Source organism: Balearica regulorum, chromosome 5, assembly GCF_011004875.1.
Source record: "Balearica regulorum gibbericeps isolate bBalReg1 chromosome 5, bBalReg1.pri, whole genome shotgun sequence".
Lineage (NCBI taxonomy): Eukaryota > Metazoa > Chordata > Aves > Gruiformes > Gruidae > Balearica > Balearica regulorum.
The window spans coordinates 18,838,329-18,859,233 of NC_046188.1; the positions used below are offsets into that span (position 1 = coordinate 18,838,329).

Consider the following 20,905-nt stretch of genomic DNA (forward strand, 5'->3'; position numbering starts at 1 on the left):
AATTAGACATCTCACATATTAACGGTGGGTTGGTTGCACTCTGTTACTTTGTTTGAAAGCTATAAGAAGAAATGGTAGCCTGACTTATCAGTATATATATGCTGGTATATGTCTGTATTATACCTGCTCTAAGTGCCTTTAACCTAACTTCAAGGGTTAAAGGTTAGCATTAACTTTTCTATAGGGGAAATAAGTTCATTAGCATAAACTCAGGATCATTGATACCACTTCTGTTTGAATTTGATTTGCATGGTAGTAAAGAAGGGGGCAGAAGGTCCTTAACCATGCCAAGTGTGGGCCGTTCTCCTTCCCTGCCAAATCTGGGTCATTCCCTCTCCCCACAAATCTGTCTTATAAACAATCAGATTTTAGAATTTGATGGTTAAATTCTCTGCAGTTTTCTCTGCACTGAACACGATTTAATTGGTGATCTGATAAGGAGCGACTGAAGACAATAACTTTGTAAAAAGTGAAGTGGCAGGATGTTGAGATAAATTGGAGGGAGTGAGGATGTCTGGCTAATAGCACTGTGTTTATTGGTAGCAAGACCTTTAATCATTGGAGAGCATTTGATCTCTGCTCCAGGCTCTGGAGGAAGAGTGCTGAATCTGGGCATTTGTCTGGTGTCAGCAAACGTGTGGCAGAATGCATAGTGGCAGTTATTAGTAAGCTGCTCTGATCAGAGATGTTATCAGTTGCTCTGTTGCTTCAGGAGATGGTGCATGAGTTTCTGCCAGTTCCCACCCCACTGATGATCTGTGTGTGATTGGTATGAAGGCCAGAATCAAATATTTTGTCAAATCATTCATTCTGTCTTTATAATTATCTTGATCACTGCCTGTGGAATTATCACATAAGAAATCTGTAAAATCTGTAATATTTGTAATATTGTAGTAGGAAGAAAGCTGCTTGCCTTAAGCACTCTGTTACTAAGTTTGTCACTCATATCAGCATTCTGTAGAATTAACGATGATTAATCAACAACTCGAGTTTTGATACAGCTGCTCTACAGCTGTTTCTGATGTGTAACATGTAAAGGGCAACAAAGCAAAGGAAGGACTTTGAAATGTGTGCTTGTATTGTCAGGAAGAGAGGAGAGGATCAGGATCTGACCCTAGCAGATACTTAGGAGTTGTTTCTTTGATAATGAAAGTAGATCCTGAATGTTTAAGCTGCACTGAAAGAAAGGAGGAAATAAGAAGACTTACGTGTTGGTGTTTAGCAAATGCTGCTCTTCCACTGTTAAGTTCCCCATTTAAGCATGTAATCTGAAAATGCACAATGTTGTTCTCTTTTGGTTACTTGGCTATATGAATTAGAGCTTCCTCTTCATTAGAATAAAGGAGTAGTCGCTTCAGCCTTGAGCTTGTTAGGTGCTGGAGCCCTGGTGCAGACAGCTCCTTGGGGAACTGACACCTATTATGTAGTTACACATCGTCTGGAGGTGGAGGGTGTTGCCAGGTTTCACAAGATGACTTTCCTCTTCCCAAAAGGAGGTGTAAACTGTGCTCCTTTCACAAAAAGTGGGTGGGAAATCACTTTTGGCTCTAGACAAAATGTGAATGCAGCTCACCTGAGCCCAGTAACTTGTTTTATCTCCTTAAAACTTCTGGAAAGGCAACAAAGATGAAAACACCAACAGCTTTGAGGCCCTCCTGTATTTTTTATGCAGTTAATTATGTGAACAAGTTGTTGCTTATCTTTCAAGTGTGCCTTATTTCAAATTCAGGTTTGCCTGGGCTCAGCTTCCAGCTAGAGTTCTGTTTTTCTTTTTACCATGTAATTACAGTCTCTTTACCTTAATGGGGAGAAAACACTCTGCATTAATCAAGGGTCTAATGGGATTGCTTTAGAGCTGGGTTTAAGGAGAGGCAGGAATGCTTTTAGAACAACTGATAGAATTAAAAAAAAAAAAATCCAAAACCAAAAACCAAACAACAAAGTTGCTAAAAGATGCTTTCTGTCTTAAAACTAGTGGTTATGTACCTGAGACAATCATGTCTGAGAGTGACAAGGTGTAGGCTACTGCCTTTCAAGAATTTACTTGAGGTTTCCTAGGTGGAACTAATGGTGAGGAGGAGGATGAGAAGAGGCTGTTTTTTGTGAGTGATTGGCTTTTGGAAATGGTAGGGAATGGCAAGATCTCCTCTTCTGGGGAATAGAGGCTCATCTGTGCTTTGGGTCATCCCGCAGGTGAAAGAAGTCCCTCTTCTGACTTGACAATTAATCAGTAATTAATATAGAGAGATGCCCAGGGAGTGAAGATGCGAACCAAAAATCTCTAGATGGTGAGGTTTAGGAGTGAGAAAGTGTTCCTGATGTATAAGAAGTTGGGCAGAGTCAGGGTCTCTTCAGTCTCATATTTCTTCTTTTTTGTCAATCATTTTCTTTACCTTCTTGGGAGAACAAAAGGTGGATTCCATTATCATCTGTCAAATTTACACTGTCCTGCAATGTAGGTGTTTGGTAGAGCATGGATAAGAGCCACTGTCCCCATGGCATGGTTTGGTTTTGTCTGCCATCTAAATAGTCCCTAGGGTTTTTTTTTTTGTTTGGTTGGTTTTGGGTTTTTTGTTTTAATTTATTATTGTTGTTGTTGTTATTAGTGACAGGAAAACTGGTTTGTGCTTTGAGAAACAAATCACAGCAAGAAGCAAGGTTGAAAAGAATTCCTAGCTATCACAGCATGTGCTTTTCCTGTTCTCCAAGTCATTCTTTGATCTTATTTGTAACCTAAACAAAACATAAATGGAAGGAAGCTAAATTTTGTTCAATCCCTCTCAATGTGGTTACTAGAACTGTTCCCAGTTAAACATCCAATGATGATGGTGACCCTGTTTCCCACAGTTCATGCTTCCCAGTCTTGAGTAGGACCTATATTCTTATTTCTTGGTTTTACATTGAATTTGACTGAATGGGCCAAGTTTAATTCAACCATAAACTTACAAATTATCTAAGTGATATATTTTGGCTGTCCTGGCTTGATTATTTACTGTTCTGATGGTCTTAACATGTCATGAAAGTTGGGAGCTTGAAGACAAAAAAAAAAAAAAAAAAAAGCCATAAAAATGATATAATTTGAAACAATTGCTGTAGGTTTCTGTTCTTCTTAATATGTGCCCTCATAAAATAAATTTCTGTAGTAATGATACTTTGGAAGTAAATTTGCATATGCATAAATAGTCTGGGAAGTCTATAATATTTTTCTTCAGAGCGAGTTTTGGCTGTCAAGCAGGAAAAATTGCCTAGATGCTGCCTAGCTGCACAGTAAAAGGGTGCCATGCCCTCTGTGTACTTACGAGGTGGAGGAGTGAATGACCGTGCATAAGTAAAGGTGTTAATAAGTAGAATGAAGTTTCTTTGAGCAGCTGACTGTATTTTCTGCTCCTAGTTTTACATGTGTATCGTGGGCATCAGTCTGAAGCCTTTCTGCCAGTAGTGCCTGTTGGTCTGCACATTCTCTAGTTATGCTACTCTTCCCAGAGACTTGACTGGACAAGATCCTGTGCAGCCTACCCTAGTTGATCTTACTTGGAGCATGGGTGTTGAACTAGAGGATCTGTAGAGGTCTCTTCCAACCTCAGTCATCCTATGATGCTGTGAATTGTTGCTACTTAGTGACAGAATCATAAGTGACAATATCCATCCATATATTGTTTTTCTTTTCTTTAATGACCTTTTATAAATCTAAGATTAGTTTCAGCATTCATTTTAATGTAAGTAACTTCTGGTCAGAGTTACTTGAATAAGTAGGTGGAGACTTCTGCTAATATTCCTCTTCAGGTACAGCCAATACTTTTAATGACTGTTACGTTATCACCAAAAAAGACTGTCATTGTTTAGCCCTGGCTGGCACCTAAGCACCATGCAGCTGCTTGCTCACTTCCCTCCGGCAGGATGGGGGAGACAATTGGAAGAGTAGAAGTGAGAAAACTCATGGGTTGAGATAAAAAGTTTAATAGGACAAACCGCAAAAGGAAAATAATAATAATATATACAAAACAAGTGATGAACAGCACAATTTCTTATCACCCCAAGTCGATGCTATGCATGACCCCTAGCTGCCCAGCCTCCCAGCCCACATGCGCAAACAAAACAAGACAAGGAATTCATTCCCCACGTCCCGTGGGCAGGCAGGTGTTCAGCCATCTCCAGGAAAACAGGGCTTCATCACATGTAACGGTTACTTGGGAAGACGAACACCCTCCCTCTGAGTGCTGCCGCGCAAGACCCCCAGCTGCTGAACCAAGCCCCCAGCAGACAAACAGGACATGACATCGTATGGTATGGAATATCCCTTTGGCCAGTTGGGGTCAGCTGTCCTTGCCGTGTCCCCTCCCAGCTTCTTGGGTGCCCCTCGTCTTCTTATTAGCAGGGCAGTATGAGAAGCTGAAAAGTCCTTGATTACTTGGCAACAACTAAAAACATCAGTGTGCTATCACCATTATTCTTCTCCTAAATCCAAAACACAGCACTATACCAGCTGTCAGAAAGAAAATTAAGTCTATCCCAGCTGAAACCAGAACGTACATGTATCATGAAGAAAGCAAATGTCTTTGTTTTAAGCGTATGGTCAACTTGTTCCCAGTTAGAAAACACACGTTTCATGCTGTTTCTGCCAGATAAATATGAAATCAGCTCTGGATCCAGGATTTGCAGATCCTCCTCTGGAAGAAAACTCCATTTCAAAATGGCCTTCTTAGTAAATGTTCTGTGGGATGCTGTAAGATTTTTCTCCTCTTCAGCTGTTTTTACAGAAACTTTACTCTGAAATTTTTGTCTCTGTACTATATGGAGCAATTGACTACTTTGGGATCCTTGTTGCTGCATCCCACTCCTGGATAAAAATTCCTCAGTTTGTTTTTTTTAGTTTAGGCATAACAATAATCCAACATGTTTTAGGAAGTCTGAGGAAAAATTGTCTCAAAATAATGCCACATGCAGCCCTTCAGGTACTCTGAACCTTTCAGTTTTACCTTTAGAGAGAATAAGAGTTTTACAGATTGAGTAGGAGGAGTTTCCTTTCTCACTCTCAAGCTAGTTTTACTCTGGGAAGATTTGAAACACCAGAATAGAGATTACAAGGCAAGTCTCAACTTGCTGGAATCCTGCACGTCAACTTATGGTCCCATTGGGATACTGGAAATCTCATACTTGTCCTCTTTACCCCTTGACCCTCTCCTCCCTTGCTTTTTTAAAATTTTTTAGTACTGAGTTAAGGCTTGAGGTTTTTATTTTTTTCTCTCTCTGGAATGCAGTGTAAGGCAGGTAAAGCAGTAGTGTCTTCTATTCTTACAACTCAGTGCTTCATCTAATCATCTAATTGATCTCACGTCATGATAACCATGATCTTTCAACTTCAATGCATCCGGACAATTGCGCTTTTTAAGAGTCTGAAATATGTTACCTGAAATACTGAAGATTGTGGTGGAGAGCGGGTGAAGTGATACAATGTGCTTCTAGATGTACTATCTGCTTGCTTACAAGGAAAGATTAAAGTTTGTTTGGCCAGTCTGTAGCTAGTTTTCTCTATATTTCCTATTCCTAAATACTTACTATTAAAATTCAGATCCTCAGGGCTAAAGTCTGAGGTTGAGCCTCTTTGCTTAAATCTTTGTGGTAGGAGATTGTATCCTAATTCTGCACATTTTTCTTGCAGCTGTGTAATTCAGAAGAGAGTGAAACAAAATACTAAAAATACTTCTTTTAATCTATGCCATTTGGCATATAAGGAAGAAATCACTGTTTTTCCCCATACTCTTTCTTGCTTTAGATGTTGAGCTGTCAAGGCTCAATAATGTGTAACTATCTTCATTAGCACAGGGTCATGGGTATTCTATACCACAGCACTGTGACATGGTTGTTTCATTGTCGAGGAACATCTTGTGCGTGGAACCTTGATACCGGGAGCAGGGCTGTTGATAGTCGTTGCCACAGAGGTGATAGCGACTATGTTATCTGAGAGAGGTGTGTTTGCATTGTACCTTTCAAGTATTTCCTTGTGGTGTTAAAAATACAACTGAAATAATTATTATTAACACTTGAGAAACCACATAGATAGTCTTTATGGCCTAGATAATCTTCAGTGTTTTGCTTTGGTTTTTATCCAAGACTGTTGAACCACCACAGGAAAAGTAATACAAAGCAGCTATTTGGTACCCCACAGAACAACAGGTAGCAGGTTCATTACTTCTGTTGAGAACACTTAATAATTCACTATGGATGCATCTTGGTGTACTCTGGAATTGAAAGAACTTTCAAAGTTATGGAGAGGGATTCTGCAGGCAAGAGACAGAGCTCCTAATCTTATTCAGTTAGGGCTTTTTTTTTTTTTTTCCTTTTTAAGCTGTGTGCAGTGTTGCCATTCTTTCCTTTCCCCTTCTCCCTAAACTTACTTCTAGGAAGGAATTTAGAGCTAGATATTCCTCTCACCTAGCCTGCTAACAACCCTTGGGTTCTTCACCAAATGCCTGGAGGTTGTGTGGTAGCATTCATCAGAAAACTGATTATTTTGTATGTTAGCATGAGATTCAGTGGATGATTCAAGATGGACTGCGATTTTAAGCTATCAGTAATAAACATTCTTCTTCATTCTTGGCCTAGGATAAATGAAGATTAATCCTCTGTTTTAATTCTGTTTTTCTGCGAGTAACTGTTCCGGATCCTGATAGTCTGGTAACAGTTTTGCTTCAAGAAGCAGATGTTAAAAATCAAGTAGCAAAGCAGCTGTATTTATGATATTTTTAGACACTATTTTACAAAGACACATCATCATGTGTGGTTTTTCCCCTACCCCGTATTTATGCCAGCCTTTATTCTCATTTTGAAGATAGTTAGGGTTGATCCATACTGCAAAGAGGGATAGCCATGTCTGCACAAGGTTCTTTATGAGTGTGTCTCAGCTTTCTCTAAGCTGAAAGAAAACTGTGTAGAAGTGTCTGGGTTTTTTGCTTTCAGTGCTAACAGAAATGGCTATTTCACCTAAAGTATCCTTCAGTTTGGCAGTTCCAAGGTGCTCAGACTTGTCTTTGATTATAGGCAGAGGACAGCCTATTAGGCAAGTGGATTATTTTAGTCATACCGTGATGTTGCAGAAACAGATGGCCAAGTGAGGCTGTCCTTCTCCAGTTAGGAAATGGTTCTGCAATGCGGTTGTGATATAAGTAATCAAATATCCCCTAGTAAGTAATTGTTGTTGACGAGCTCTTCAGTGGAGGAATGGATAAATAAGAGGGAGTCTTTCCTTTGATCAAGAAGTTTATATTAATCCATAACTATCTCAATTTTCTAAAAGTGGGAAACTGGTTTTCATGGTATAGAAACTGTTTACTAACAGGGTTTTTTTTCTTCTGAAATACCTATTTAGATTTGCTGAACGAACGCTAGACTTCAAGGTGTCTAAAAACTTTACACAGTTTAATTCTGTCTTTATGAAGTATCTCATAGAAGAGTATAACCTAGATCATTCATGCTGCACTGGAAGAAAAAGAAAAGCAATTTCTTCTCAAACATTATTTATGATATTTCAGGATGTCTTAAGGGATAGGTAAAACTGATTAAAAACTCTGCTAGAACTATAGTTTCATAAATGGTTTCTTTCAGAAGTGGCTAGGTAATTGGAATTTTGTTATAAGCACTATTGAGGCTCAGTCTTACTGGCACAGAATAGTTGACATGCCTCGAGCCAATGCTTTGTTAATAAAGCACTCTGTCATAATTTGATTTAAAATTTGTTGCCAATGTCTGGCCCTGACTGACTGACTTAGCAGATGAGTGACTCGGTAAATAAGAAAATTCTGCTTTGCAGTAATGTTTATGGTTTGCATTCTGTGCCCTGTTGTCTTCCAGTGTTAGTCACTAGCGGCTGAGCAAGTGCTGCACTTCTGGGGTGAAAGCCAGTCTGACAGTAACCGTTTCTCTTACGGTGCTGTGTCTCATGACATATAGCAATGGTACAGGGAAGGGGTGAGTTGCGCTGTGTACGGGTGACCTAGAAGAACAGCTTTTGTTTTGATGCTTAATCGGATCTGTGTGTGAGTTGTGACTGGTGTTTTCTCCTCTCTCGCCTTTCCTCTGAAGGCAAATACGTGTAATACATGTTGCTGCACTGTGACTGTCCCTGGGTAGTGTGTGGATCATTAGCTTCTCTAACTTGCGTCAATGATGGGAACAAAATATGTGGGTGCCTATAGACTGGTTTGATTCTCATCTTAAGGTATCTGGATAGTCTCAGAGTATGCACCAGCATGAACTTCAGGCTTTGTTCTTGCTTGTATCCAGTCTTTAGAGACAATATAATATTTTTTCAAGTAATTATGAGAGAGAAGAAACTTATCTTGGGGGGAAAGGAGGAGGATGAGAGAGGCTAAATTAAATTTTCCAGAGGCAGCTTCTTGTTTCTCTCCTCTTGCTTTCCCCAGCATGAGAAATTCTGCTGTGTACAAGAGAGGAATAATGTTAAAAACTTTCTGCAGAGTGCTAGATCTATGTCTATGCCTGTCTTGTTCCACTGTGGCCCCACAAATAGGTGGGAATTGGAGCTTCTAGAGCTGGTCTTCCTCTTTCTGTGGTGCTGCTTGCTGTCAGCTATTGAGCAGCTGGAGTACGGAGGGGAGTACAGCTACACTCTGCTCTTGCATGTGCCAGTGCTGCTGTTCTGGTTACAGGCAAAATGATTATTTTCCCCTTTAGTACTAGGGATGGTTTCAGCACTTCCTTTTAAGAATCCTCCTGCCTCAGGGAATGCATTTTCACATTCAACAGTGCAAGGTTTATTTTCTTTTTCCTTAGTGTCTAACCTGTTCATCAAGATACTTGCTAATCTATTGTAACTATCCTAACCAGTGGTTTCACATACTTCGATGACAATTTTGCAGTTTATATAAACAAAACATCTCTGGCAGCTGGTGCACAGTCTAGCTGTGTGCATTGGGTCTGGCTGAGCTGGAGTTAATTTTCCCCATAGCAGCCCTCACAGTGCTGTGCTGTCTATCAGTAGCCAGCAAGGTGTTGATAACACCCCGGGGTTTTGGCTACTGCTGAGCAGCGATGGCACACATCAAGGTGGTCTCTCCAACATTTCCCCCTCAGCAGTAGGCTGGGGGTGGGCAAGATCTTGGGCAGGGACACAGCCAGGACAGCTGACCCAAACTGACCAAAGGGATATTCCATACCGTATGGTGTCCACTCAGCAATAAAAGCTAAGAGAAAGGAGGAGGAGGGGGAGGCATTTGTTATTTATGACATTTGTCTTCCGGACCAACTGCTATGTGTACTGAAGCCCTGCTTCCCAGGAAGTGGCCAGACCTTGCCTGCTGATGAGAAGTAGAGAATAAATCTTTTGGTTTTCCTTTGTTTCTGTATGCAACCTTTGCTTTTGCTATATTAAACTGCCTTTATCTTGACCCATGAGGTTTTTTTCCATCTTATTTTCTCCCCTCCCTGTCTCACTGAGGAGGGGAGTGATACAACAGCTTGGTGGATACCTGGCCTCCAGCCCGGGTCAACCCACCACACTGTGTGTTTTACCTGTCTCTCCATAAAGATAGATATACTGTATTTAATTTAATTAAAGAAATGCTTGTTACAGGAGTGTGGGCCAGAAGAACTTTTGAGACCTACTTAAAGGAGTGCGTATGAGAGAGAAGGCATGTGTGATGCTTTCTTCTTTAGTACGTTTGAAGTTCTGCTATTTGAAGTGTTGAAGAATGACTGTGATAGACCTCACTCTTCTCATTGCAAACAGCCTTGATGATATTTCAGCTCCTGAACCAAAGCACTGGTTTTAGAGTGTCATTTGGATTCCTTGCTATGTTTGACATTCGTGTTTCCTCAACCTTCTTTGGAAATGAAGGTTGCTCAGTGAAGCATTAAACTGAATAAAAGGAAAAAGGAATGTTGCTCGTTAAATGAAATACTTTGGTTTTGATGAGTACTGATCAGGGAGGAAGTATCTACTTGCACATCCTTAAAACTAAAACAGTTTGACATATTTTTACCCATTTTTAAGTCATCATGTAGCTTTAAAAATCCAATTAGCAAAATTAATCTTCATTGTTCTTTTCCCAAGTAGGACATTACTATGCTAACCTCAAGTATTATTTTCAAGGCCTACTCTTTTTTTTAATCACCTTTTTAAAGAGGCTTATAAGCAAAAATTGTGTACTTGGAACACTCTCTGGAGTCTTCTGAATATTATTAGTAAAATGCCTGTGCTGAAAGGAACCCTCAGTGACCTATTCTTTGCAAGGCAAATAATTGCATCCTGTGAAAATGTTCTGAAGCACAGTCTTGTAAGTTTGGAGTGGGCCTCTGATCTCTGAGACCCTTTCACACAGCACATGTTAAACTCATTACACCAAAGACTAACCTGCTTTACATTGGTGTACAAAACCAGCTGTGTTTTCTGTGCATGCAGTTTACATTCTTTGATTTCCAGAGAGATGGAACAATTGCAGCAAATGCAGTCCTACAGAGTACTATGCTAAAGCTATCTTTAAGCAGGGTAATGTTTGTCATAATATCTGACCTTGCAATTTGTTTATAATAATGCTGTGGCTATGCTAATGAAACGTGGAGTTTGGAATAAGGCTGTAACAAAGGGGATTTTGTCCAAAATGTCAGGGTTAGATTTGGTCATTTTAATGTCTTATTTAGTTTGCGGCTTGAAACTGAAGCTACACAAGCTGTTGATTTTTATCAATTATGCTAAGTTTTCTGTTTGAAGGAAAAGAAAGAACATGCAGAAAATAAACTGAAACAAAATAGATGCTGACTATCTTTAAAAATAAAAAAAATCTCATTTTAGCATATTGCTTCTCTTGGAAAATTTGCCTTATTGCAGCAAGTGACAATTGACTGTAGCATTTGTGCTTTTTAGTATACTGTATTTACTGCTTGCAGTTAATCTGTTGATATTGATGGAAAAGTCTCATGGAGTGAAGCATTATGCCCCAACAGAGGACGACTGTGTTGGGCAAAGGGGGCATATGCCAGTCTCTGAGACCCAGGTGTGTTGTGTCAGAGTGCTGAAAGAGCTGGCCAATGCTACTGCAAGGACACTGTCATTTTTTTTAAAGGTCCTGATGATCAAGAGTGATTCCTGGTGACTGGAAAAAGACAAGTATGTCCATTTGCAAGAAAGTCAAGAAGGAGGATCCAGGGAATGTAGGTTGGTCAGCCAAACCTCAGGCCCTGGGAAGATGAAGAAGCATGTCCTGGAATCTAGTTGGAAGGATAAGGAGGTGATTTGGATCAGTCAACATGAGCTTATCAAGGACTAACCAACCAGATAGCTTTTGATGATAAGTGGCTGACTGTACAGGTAAAGGAGGGACAGTGGACATTGTTAGCTTTGACTTTGGCTAGATTTTGGACTGTGTTGGTTTTGCGTGGCAAGGTTTTGGTAGCGGGGGGGCTACAGGGGTGGCTTCTGTGAGAAGCTGCTAGAAGCTTCCCCTGTGTCTGACAGAGCCAATGCCAGCCGGCTCCTAGACGGACCCGCCGCTGGCCAAGGCCAAGCCAATCAGCGCCTCTGTGATAACATATTTAAGAAAGAGAAAAACAGTTAGAGAGCGCTTTTGCAGCCAGAGAGAGAGGAGTGAGAAGATGTAAGAACATCTGCAGACACCAAGGTCAGTGAAGAAGGAGGGGGAGGAGGTGCTCCAGGCGCCGGAGCAAGATCCCCCTGCAGCCCGTGGTGAAGACCATGGTGAAGCAGGCTGTTCCCCTGCAGCCCATGGAGGGAGGATGAGGGGGTGTAGAGATTCCACCTGCAGCCCGTGGAGGACCCCACGCCGGAGCAGGTGGAGACACCTGAAGGAGCCTGTGACCCCGTGGGAAGCCCGCGCTGGAGCAAGCTCCTGGCAGGACCTGTGGACCCGTGGAGAGAGGAGCCCACGCCAGAGCAGGTTTGCTGACAGGACTTGTGACCCCGTGGGGGACCCACGCTGGAGCAGTTTGCTCCTGAAGGTCTGCACCCCGTGGAGGAGACTCACGTTGGAGAAGGCCGTGAAGGACTGTCTCCCGTGAGAGGGACTCCATGCTGGAGCGGGGGAACGATGAGAGGAGTCCTCCCCCTGAGGATGAAGAAGCGGCAGAAACACCGCATGATGAACTGACCGTAACCCCCACTCCCCGTCCCCCTGTGCCGCTGGGGGGGGCGGAGGTTGAAGCCGGGAGTGAAGTTGAGCCCGGGAAGATGGGAGGGGTGGGGGGAGGTGTTTTTAAGATTTGGTTTTATTTCTCATTCCTCTACTCTGTTTTGCTTAGTAATAAATAAGATGAATTCCCTCTCTAAGTTCGGTCTGTTTTGCTCATGATGATAATTAGAGAATGATCTCTCCCTGTCCTTATCTCGACCCGTAAGTTTTTTTTCATTGTACTTTTTCTCCCCTGTCTAATGAAAGAGGGGAGTGATAGAGCGGCTCTGGTGGGCACCTGGCCCTCAGCCAGGGTCAACCCACCACATGGACGCAGTTCCTCAGAGTATTCTTGTAGCTCAATTGAAAAGACAGGTGGACTAGGAAGTAGGTAGAAAACTGGCTGGGCTTGGAGGTTTGATCACAGGTTAAAAAAAAAAAATCCAATCTGTGACAAATTAGAAGTTGGGCCTCTGGGGGACTGATACTGTAGTCAGTACTGTTTAGTATTTTTCTTGGTGATATAGACATTGAGAATGCATCCTCAGTGTGTTTGTGGGTGATAGAAAACGGGTGAGGAGGATATGGCTGCTGTTTAGAGGGATCTCAACAGGCTGGAGAAATGGACTAATGGCAAAACTCATGAACTTCAGCAAAGGCAAATGCCATGGTCCTGTACGTGAGAAGGAGCAACTATAACAGTATAGTCTGGGGAACAACTGGCCAAAAAGCAGCTATGCAGAAAAATATCTGAAGGTCCTGGTGGACAACAAAGGGAGTGTGAGTTGGCAGCAAACCCTTGCAGCAATGAAGACAGACCACACACTGTGCTGTATTAGCAAGAATGTAGTCAGCAGTTTGAGACAAACTATTATTCCCACTGTTTGTCACTTGTGAGACCACATCTGGAATATTATATCTAGTTTTGGTCTCTCCAGCATGAGCAAGACATTGGTATAGTAGAGATAGCCCTGTGGAGGGCCACCAAGATGATAAGGAGGCAAAAGCACGTGACCTAAGAAAACAAATTCAGAGAGCTGTGTTTGTTAAATCTTAGAAAGGGAAGGTGTAGAGGGGATCCTGCTGCTGCCATGTCCCACCCTGCCTTGAGTATGGAGGTGGCCTCTTCTCAGAAATGCATGGTGAAAGTATTGGAAGCAATGAACAAAAATTGCAACAAGGGAAGTGTGGAATGGATAGCAATTTCCACAATGAGAACAGTCAAATGTTGGAAAAGGTTTTGGAATCTGTGGAAATGCTCAGAACTCAACTGGGTATGATCCTGAGTTGCCTGCCCTAATGTTGAAGTATGTTTCTTGTCTCTTTTTCTTCACTTAGGACATTGAAATATCTTTTATTTTTCATTGTTGCAGAAGAGACTTCAATGAAAGAGTAGCAAAATTAGCACAAATTGCTTCAAAAATGCTTGGAATTATACTGATAACATTGTGAATGTATGGGAACAAACTGGGTGCTGCTTTACTTTTATTTCCTCAGAGGATTTGAAATGTCAGGTATAATACATTAGAAGAAACTTTAAAGAATAGGAGTTTTGAGAGCCCATGAAATTAAAAATGGCCGTTGTGCAAAATACAGATAAGTAGCGTGGTCCAGGATGAAGAGCTCGGTGCAATAAAAGGGGATGTTTCTAGCTGGCTTTCTTGCTCTTCTCCAGAGGGCAAAGTGTGGTTGCTCGCCTTTGGCCAACCTCAACCCAGTCTTCAGGCAGGCTCCGATCCTGCCGGAGTCCCAGCCTGTGGCAGTCTGGGGTCTCTGGCTTGGGCCCTTTCCTAGGTACAGTTGACCACGACTGTCAGAGCTGGTGGCTGCTGCTGCTATGAGGTTGTAGAGCAATGGAGGCTGTGGACAAGGGATTTCAAAGCCTGTTGTTGGTCCTTCCAGGTGCTTATGCTGAGAGCGCCTACTGCACTTTCCCTGGTTTCTGCTGTACTCTGGTATGTTGTATGGGTAAAACTCATGCTGTAGTAAAGAATTTGTTTTTCCTCCTTGTTTTCTAAACACAGGAAAGCCTCTGCAAGCCATATTAAGTCAGAAATGTGCTCAGTCCTGATAGACCAAATGCTAAAGTCCTCTTTAACTCACTTGTTTCCTGCTGCAGCTAACAATGGGTTTCTTGTGCATTACCAAAATAATTCGTATTTACTGTAGAACCTTCTCATTCTAGTTCTGTTCAGAAATGTTAGATTTCCAGTGTGCAAGGAGGTTAGCTAACCTTCAATGCGGTATACCCTAAGTTATAACTAAAATACTATAGTATACAAACTTAGAGCCTTTGTATTTAACTTCTCTTATTTGTTTTGTTAAATTGTACTTCAGGTGTTTGAGATGATCAGTTTATAAAATTTGACTGAAATGTTTTCAATGTCTTTGTTAAGGGATGTTAAAATTGTATGATGGACTTACTGATGCATGTCAAACTGCCGTTTGCCATATGAGCTTTAATAGGTAAATAAAAGCATTTTTTGGTTGGCAATTCATGGGTAATAAGATTTTATTGTTATACTGTAGCTGTATTATTGAGTGGTAGTAATATTTTTATTTTTTTTAACTGGGAATTATATGCCTTTAATATGTATTTGATAGATGGCGAGTTTCATTGTTTTTTTGAAATGCCTTAAAGTAATGGTGCACCAGGGAGATACTTTGTTTTCCCCTTCCTTATCTTTCAGGGAACTGAGTTTTTGGCTAGCATGTATCAAAGCTGTATCCAGGGTGCCTTGTCGTTGGGAGGATAAATTGAGCAGAAGGTGCACGGTTTAGGCAAAACAAAACACATGTGTAGAGGCATAAAGGTGCTCTTAAAAGAAGAAATGGCATGTAGAAAGTGACACTTCAGATTATTTGGTGTTGTCTGATCTAGACACCAGATGAATATAGCTGAAGTACCAGGAGAAACTTTGGTGGGCAAAGGAATGGAACTGTCTCTGCAAATTTGAGATTGATGAATTTGATAACTGGTCTGAAAGCCAGAAGATTAAGCAGGCTGGTAACCAGACTGCATCTGTGGTGTGGCTTGTCTTCATCTGCAGTAGTGTTTAAACAGTAAAATGTGAGTGAATGGTAGTTGAGAACAAATAAATGTCCAGATTACCATGGATATTTTTCCCAGAACACCAAATAAAAAATATAAATGGAAAAATAAGCACTCCCTGGATGCTTTTGCTGTTTGTCTGTTCTCTTAAACTCTCTCTTGAAGAAATTGTGGTTTAAGAATTGGCAGTTAGCTGGAGGTTTAAAGGAAAAAAAAAGTTCCAGGTTTTTGTCTTTCCACTTCATAGGACATACTACAGGACACCACTGGTCCTTTAGCTTACTGTATAATGACATTGTACATGGGTTGTATACTAGTCCAACTGATGCAAGACTGAAGTTTGCTGTACTTAAAAGGCAAGATAATGCTGATGCATTGTGGTGGGTTGACCCTGCCTGGGGGCCAGGTGCCCACCAGAGCCGCTCCATCACTCACCTCGTTCACTAGACAGGGAAGAAAAGGTATAACGAAAAGCTTGTGGGTCGAGATAAGGACAGGGAGAAATCACTCACTAATTATTGTTGTGAGCAAACCAGACTGAACTTAGAGAGGGAATTAATCTAATTTATTACTAAGCAAAACAGAGGAATGAGAAATAACACCAAATCTCAAAAACACCTCCCCCCACCCCTCCCATCTTCCCGGGCTCAACTTCACTCCCAGCTTCAACCTCCTCCCCCTCAGCGGCACAGGGGGACGGGGAATGGGGGTTACGGTCAGTTCATCACGCGGTGTTTCTGCTGCTTCTTCATCCTCAGGGGGAGGACTCCTCTTATTGTTCCCCTGCTCCAGCATGGAGTCCCTCTCACGGGAGACAGTCCTTCACGAACTTCTCCAACGTGAGTCTTTCCCATGGGCTACAGTCCTTCACGAACTTCTCCAGCGTGAGTCTCCTCCATGGGGTGCAGACCTTCAGGAGCAAACTGCTCCAGTGTGGTTTCCCCACGGGGTCACAAGTCCTGCCAGCAAAGCTGCTCTGGCGTGGGCTCCTCTTTCCACGGATCCACAGGTCCTGCCAGGAGCTTGCTCCAGCACGGGCTTCCCACGGGGCCACAGCCTCCTTCAGGTGTCTCCACCTGCTCTGGCATGGGGTCCTCCACGGGCTGCAGGTGGAATCTCTACACCCTCTCATCCTCCCTCCATGGGCTGCAGGGGGACAGCCTGCTTCACCATGGTCTTCACCACGGGCTGCAGGGGGATCTCTGCTCCAGGTGCCTGGAGCACCTCCTCCCCCTCCTTCTGCACTGACCTTGGTGTCTGCAGATGTTCTTACATCTTCTCACTCCTCTCTCTGGCTGCAAAAGCGCTCTCTAACTGTTTTTCTCTTTCTTAAATATGTTATCACAGAGGTGCTGATTGGCTTGGCCTTGGCCAGTGGTGGGTCCATCCTGGAGCCGGCTGGCATTGGCTCTGTCAGACACAGGGGAAGCTTCTAGCAGCTTCTCACAGAAGCCACCCCTGTAGCTCCTCCCCCCCCCGCTACCAAAACCTTGCCATGCAAACCCAACACATGCATATATACTTCTGGAGGGAAAGCTTTTCCTCTACAGTGACACCGAGTTCTGCATGTCCTCGTCTTTCTGTCCCTTCCCATAACCTCTGAGGACAGTGTTATATGTTACAGGGCAATGAGCACTTTTCTGATTGTTAAATTTGCCTTTCCCCTTTCTAAAATCTGTTTTATTGATTATTAGTTCAAATTTGTGTTACTCGGACATTGTTTGCAAGACATAACATGGTCTTTTCAAGTGCCAGATAGTGAGGTGATGACTTTTACAGCGCACCTCTCACTAGAGGAACTACCCCAACACATTTCAGTAAAATAAGCTTAGTGGTCCTCAATAAGGGCAAGGTAGAGGATGACTGGTTTCTTGAATTTTGGCAAACGTGCTAGCCGTAGCTTTGCTGGGCAGCCTGGTATTACGTTCTACCTTCGTGTCTGTGAAGTGGTGGTGCGTCTCCTAAAGAAACAAGGAAAATGATGAGAAACGGACTTTCATACTGAAGACTTGGGTGGCTGGATCCTTAACAAGGTATGAGTGATATCCACGTTCTACAGCCAAGATATGGATGGTGATCAAAGATGTCATGAGGGACGTGTAACTTGAAACTAGTTGGATAAATTAATCCAGTATCAGTATCCATATTTGAAACTATAATAAGCATTTTGTGAAACACCATTTTTTTGGTAGTCAGAAGTGCATCTTGTCATGTTCAGAAAGATACATAAGGGTTTTGAATCAAGCATTGCTTTTTAAGGAGGAAAGGGAGAACATTGAATTCAGGTTAATGTTCTAATTGATTATAGCTTAGAACCCAGGAGATGATTCTACAGTGAATCAGGCAGGTAAAAGATAAATTGAAAAGTAAAACAAAGTACAGCATGAGTTGTGTTAAAGCTGAATACTTGATGCTGTGTTTATTGTGGTTAGTTTGCATTTAAAATTCTGGTTATGACTGCCTCCACTGATATGTTAGTGAAATAAAATGATTTCTCATATTTCATGTGTTTGATTTTATTTACAGATGACATGGCAGAACTTCTTCTTGGGGAGTCCAAGCTAGAACAATTTTTGAAGGAAAACGCTCTTAAACAGAGTAGTAGTCCACGGGGCCCCCGGCCAAAGCTGACTGAGGTCAGGAAACATCTCACAGCAGCACTTGATAGGGGAAACCTAAAGGTATGTAAGTCAGTCTGAGCAAGGATTAGAAAAGCTGACATTGACTGGAGTACTCTGCTGATCATGGACAAAAATGTTGAAAGTGCTTGTGTGGTGTGTTAGTACCATTGCTATTCCGAGAACATCATCAGCATGATGCTATTTCATGCCTCTCTGTTTCTTCGTGGATTTTTATTCAGACGAATTTCTCAAATCTTCTTTCATTAGAAGAATAAGAGAATTGCTATTGACTTCTGGGATGCTTAAGTACTTACAGCCTGTTTTGTGGAAGTTTTTTTTGGAGTGTATAACTATATTGTTTTCTGTAGTGCATTAAATAGAAGTGTTAAAAAATGCAAAATACTTCACAAATTTCTATAATAGTCTCTAAAGTATTCAAAAAAGGTTCCTTAAATTACTTTTGTGGGTGCAGAAAGTGAGGTTAATACTTGAGAGCAATTTTCTGTCATAACCTTTTGATGTTCTTTAACCGTTCTGGCCCTCCTTTTACCTAACTATTGTTGTAGCTACTACATCAGCTTATCTTTTCTGTACTCAGTGTCCATCTTTTGAGAGATCAAAAGGACCTTGTTTTACAGTTGTCTAATGTTTTGTTTCCTGTGAGTCGTGGGAGTATTAATTTATCTTCTTTTCTTCATTCTTTCATGAATTCTTTTTTCAAGACATTTCTTCTGCCCTGGTACTTCAAAAGTGTGTGAATTAAATATATAGGCTGTGGAACATATATAATTAAGCTTTGATCCTATGTCATTTTCAATTGTGGTGTTAGAAAAAATCATTGGAGGGATTGTAACGATAGGCTGCCTTTAAATAGTTTTGTCACCTGGGAAAGCTAGACTCTGACTGAGAGGTATCTCTGGTGCATGTGTAAATAAATATGTGAATATATAAAATGACTGGTGATGCTTTTCTGTAGCTTGGTGGAGTGAGATTTTGTGGATTTGCCCCCCACTGCAAGCTTCCCAAATACTAGGTGAAGATAGAATTTTGTTGGTTTGTTGCTCTGTTATGATAAACATCCTGAGGGTTTCTACAGTGAATATATATAGAAAACAGACCAAATAATTATCAGAAAGAGTTAGGTGTGTTTTCTCAGGGGAAAAAAAACAACATTTCTTATTCCTCTTCCTTCTAGCCAGAATTCCTACAAGAAGCTAACCTAATTATGGCCAAATTAAACTATGTGGAAGGTGATTACAAAGAAGCTCTGAACACATATGCCAGAGTTGGAGTTGATGACTTGCAGCTAGCTGCGGTGCCACCGTATAGGCTACGGATGATTGCTGAAGCGTATTCTACTAAAGGTGAGATTGCTTTTTCTGGTATAATAATATGGAAATAGTTTTTAAAAAAATAATTCACTTCTTGTCTGAAGTTAAAGAATTTTTTTGGTGTGCATATCATCAACACAGTGGTGGACTACCGCATTTGTAGATAAATAAGAGGATGACTTGGTTCCTTTAAATTATTTAGAGTTTGTGCTAGGTTGACAAGACTTTTACTTCAATTAATATTCTAGCTGTGCTGTCACCCAATCAAATTTTTTTGATATGTGTATTTAAAAGTCCTTCCATATGTAAATATCACAATAACTGTGGCTAGATACTAAATGTATTATTGCTATTGCTCAAAGTTAAGAGTTACAAAAGTAGTGCAGTTTTGCAGTTGCTGTGGACAGAATTGGAGAACCTTGATTCACCATGATGCCTTTTACTGAATGTTAAAATGCTTGACCTAAGCTAAATTGCTTAAATAAATTGCTACTTAATTGAGAAAAATAGTAATAACATGATAAAATGACTTAAAGCAGTGCATTTCTTGTGCAGTTTTATTTTTGAATTTTTCTTACCTGAGTATATTCTTTTAAAAATTCAGAAAGTTAATTTTTTCTTTTTTTAAGAGTATAGTGAAAATTGTAATGCTGGCCTTGTGTCTTAAGGTGGCAGTGCCACTTCAGTTTAGAAGACTCATTAATAGGCTGTAAGCTGGGTCAGTGTGTTGAGGAAAGTGGAAGTTTGTATGCTGTAGTTCTATTAGAATTTACTGTGTCTAAATGTTTGTTTTGGTCTGCTGTATTTAAACTTCAGCTTGGTGTGTATATGTACTTTTTGTTAGGGCAAGAGGGGTGTCAAAGTCAGCAAACACAATTTATAAGAGACTTCAATAGCATTCACTGACAACTGGTCAAGGATTGTTTCTAACATTAGTCTTGGAAAAGAGTGACTGTTTTCCATCAACACAGTCCTCTAGTAAATGTTAGACAAGCACGAATCATTCTCTGCAGAGATGTCAAGGAAATAAGAGAACTGACTAGTAGCAGAGACAAAAGGATGCTTCCTAGGTCTGGGCAATTTTTAGATGAAAGTGGGAAGAGAGGACTTGAGGAGATCTTATATATGACATAGATCTGCCCAGTTCTCTCATACAGCATCTGTGTGGGCTTTTTGGCAATGTCTGGTAGGAGTAGACTTCCACTCAGCTTTATGTTTTTTGGTTGTGGTTTTTGTTTTGTTTTGTTTTTAAATCTATGAGGATGTCTGTTGAATTTGTCATGTTCTTTCTATGAAAATGCAATCTTGGACTTGATCAACTTTACCTAAATTTGCTTATATCTCCAAGGAATCCCAGTAAAAAACCAAACCAAAAAACCCAAACAAAAAACCCAAAAAACAAACCCCAGCATGTCTTCTGCCTAGACATGGTGGGTTTTGTTTTTTTTTTTGCTTCTGATTTCAAGTTTTATGCTTAAAAATTGAAATCTGTCATATGAAGCCTGATCTGATCTTGTTCAGACTTCATTAGTTTGGTCACTTCTGCTGGCTGACTGGCTACCAGTATACCTGAGCAAACTGAGCAAACTATTGTTTTGGTTTTGTTTTGTTCATGTTCAGAATCATCTTTATTTGCTACTGTGTTTCCAGTTTGAAGAGAAGTTTAATAAAATTTAATATGCCTTCTTCCCATGCTAGCAGGTTGCAAGAATATCATCATCTGTGTATTCTAGAATGAGGCAGAAGTCACAGAGCGGTCTT

The 20,905-nt window shown here is 41.0% G+C and overlaps 1 protein-coding gene across 6 annotated transcripts in view; it reads left to right on the forward strand.

The window, feature by feature from the left end:
* TTC7B (tetratricopeptide repeat domain 7B) overlaps positions 1 to 20,905 on the forward strand; it is a 161,125-nt gene that overhangs the window by 7,003 nt on the left and 133,217 nt on the right. For 3 of the 6 annotated variants that reach the window (XM_075753709.1, XM_075753712.1, XM_075753713.1), the window contains exons 2-3: positions 17,719 to 17,873; positions 19,009 to 19,177. The exons of 1 other annotated variant lie outside the window; for it this stretch is intronic. In XM_075753709.1, coding sequence (XP_075609824.1) covers positions 17,719 to 17,873; positions 19,009 to 19,177 — 324 coding nt within the window. The remainder of the gene's footprint in view (positions 1 to 17,718; positions 17,874 to 19,008; positions 19,178 to 20,905) is intronic. 2 more of the 6 variants (XM_075753714.1, XM_075753711.1) reach the window with 2 other exon arrangements.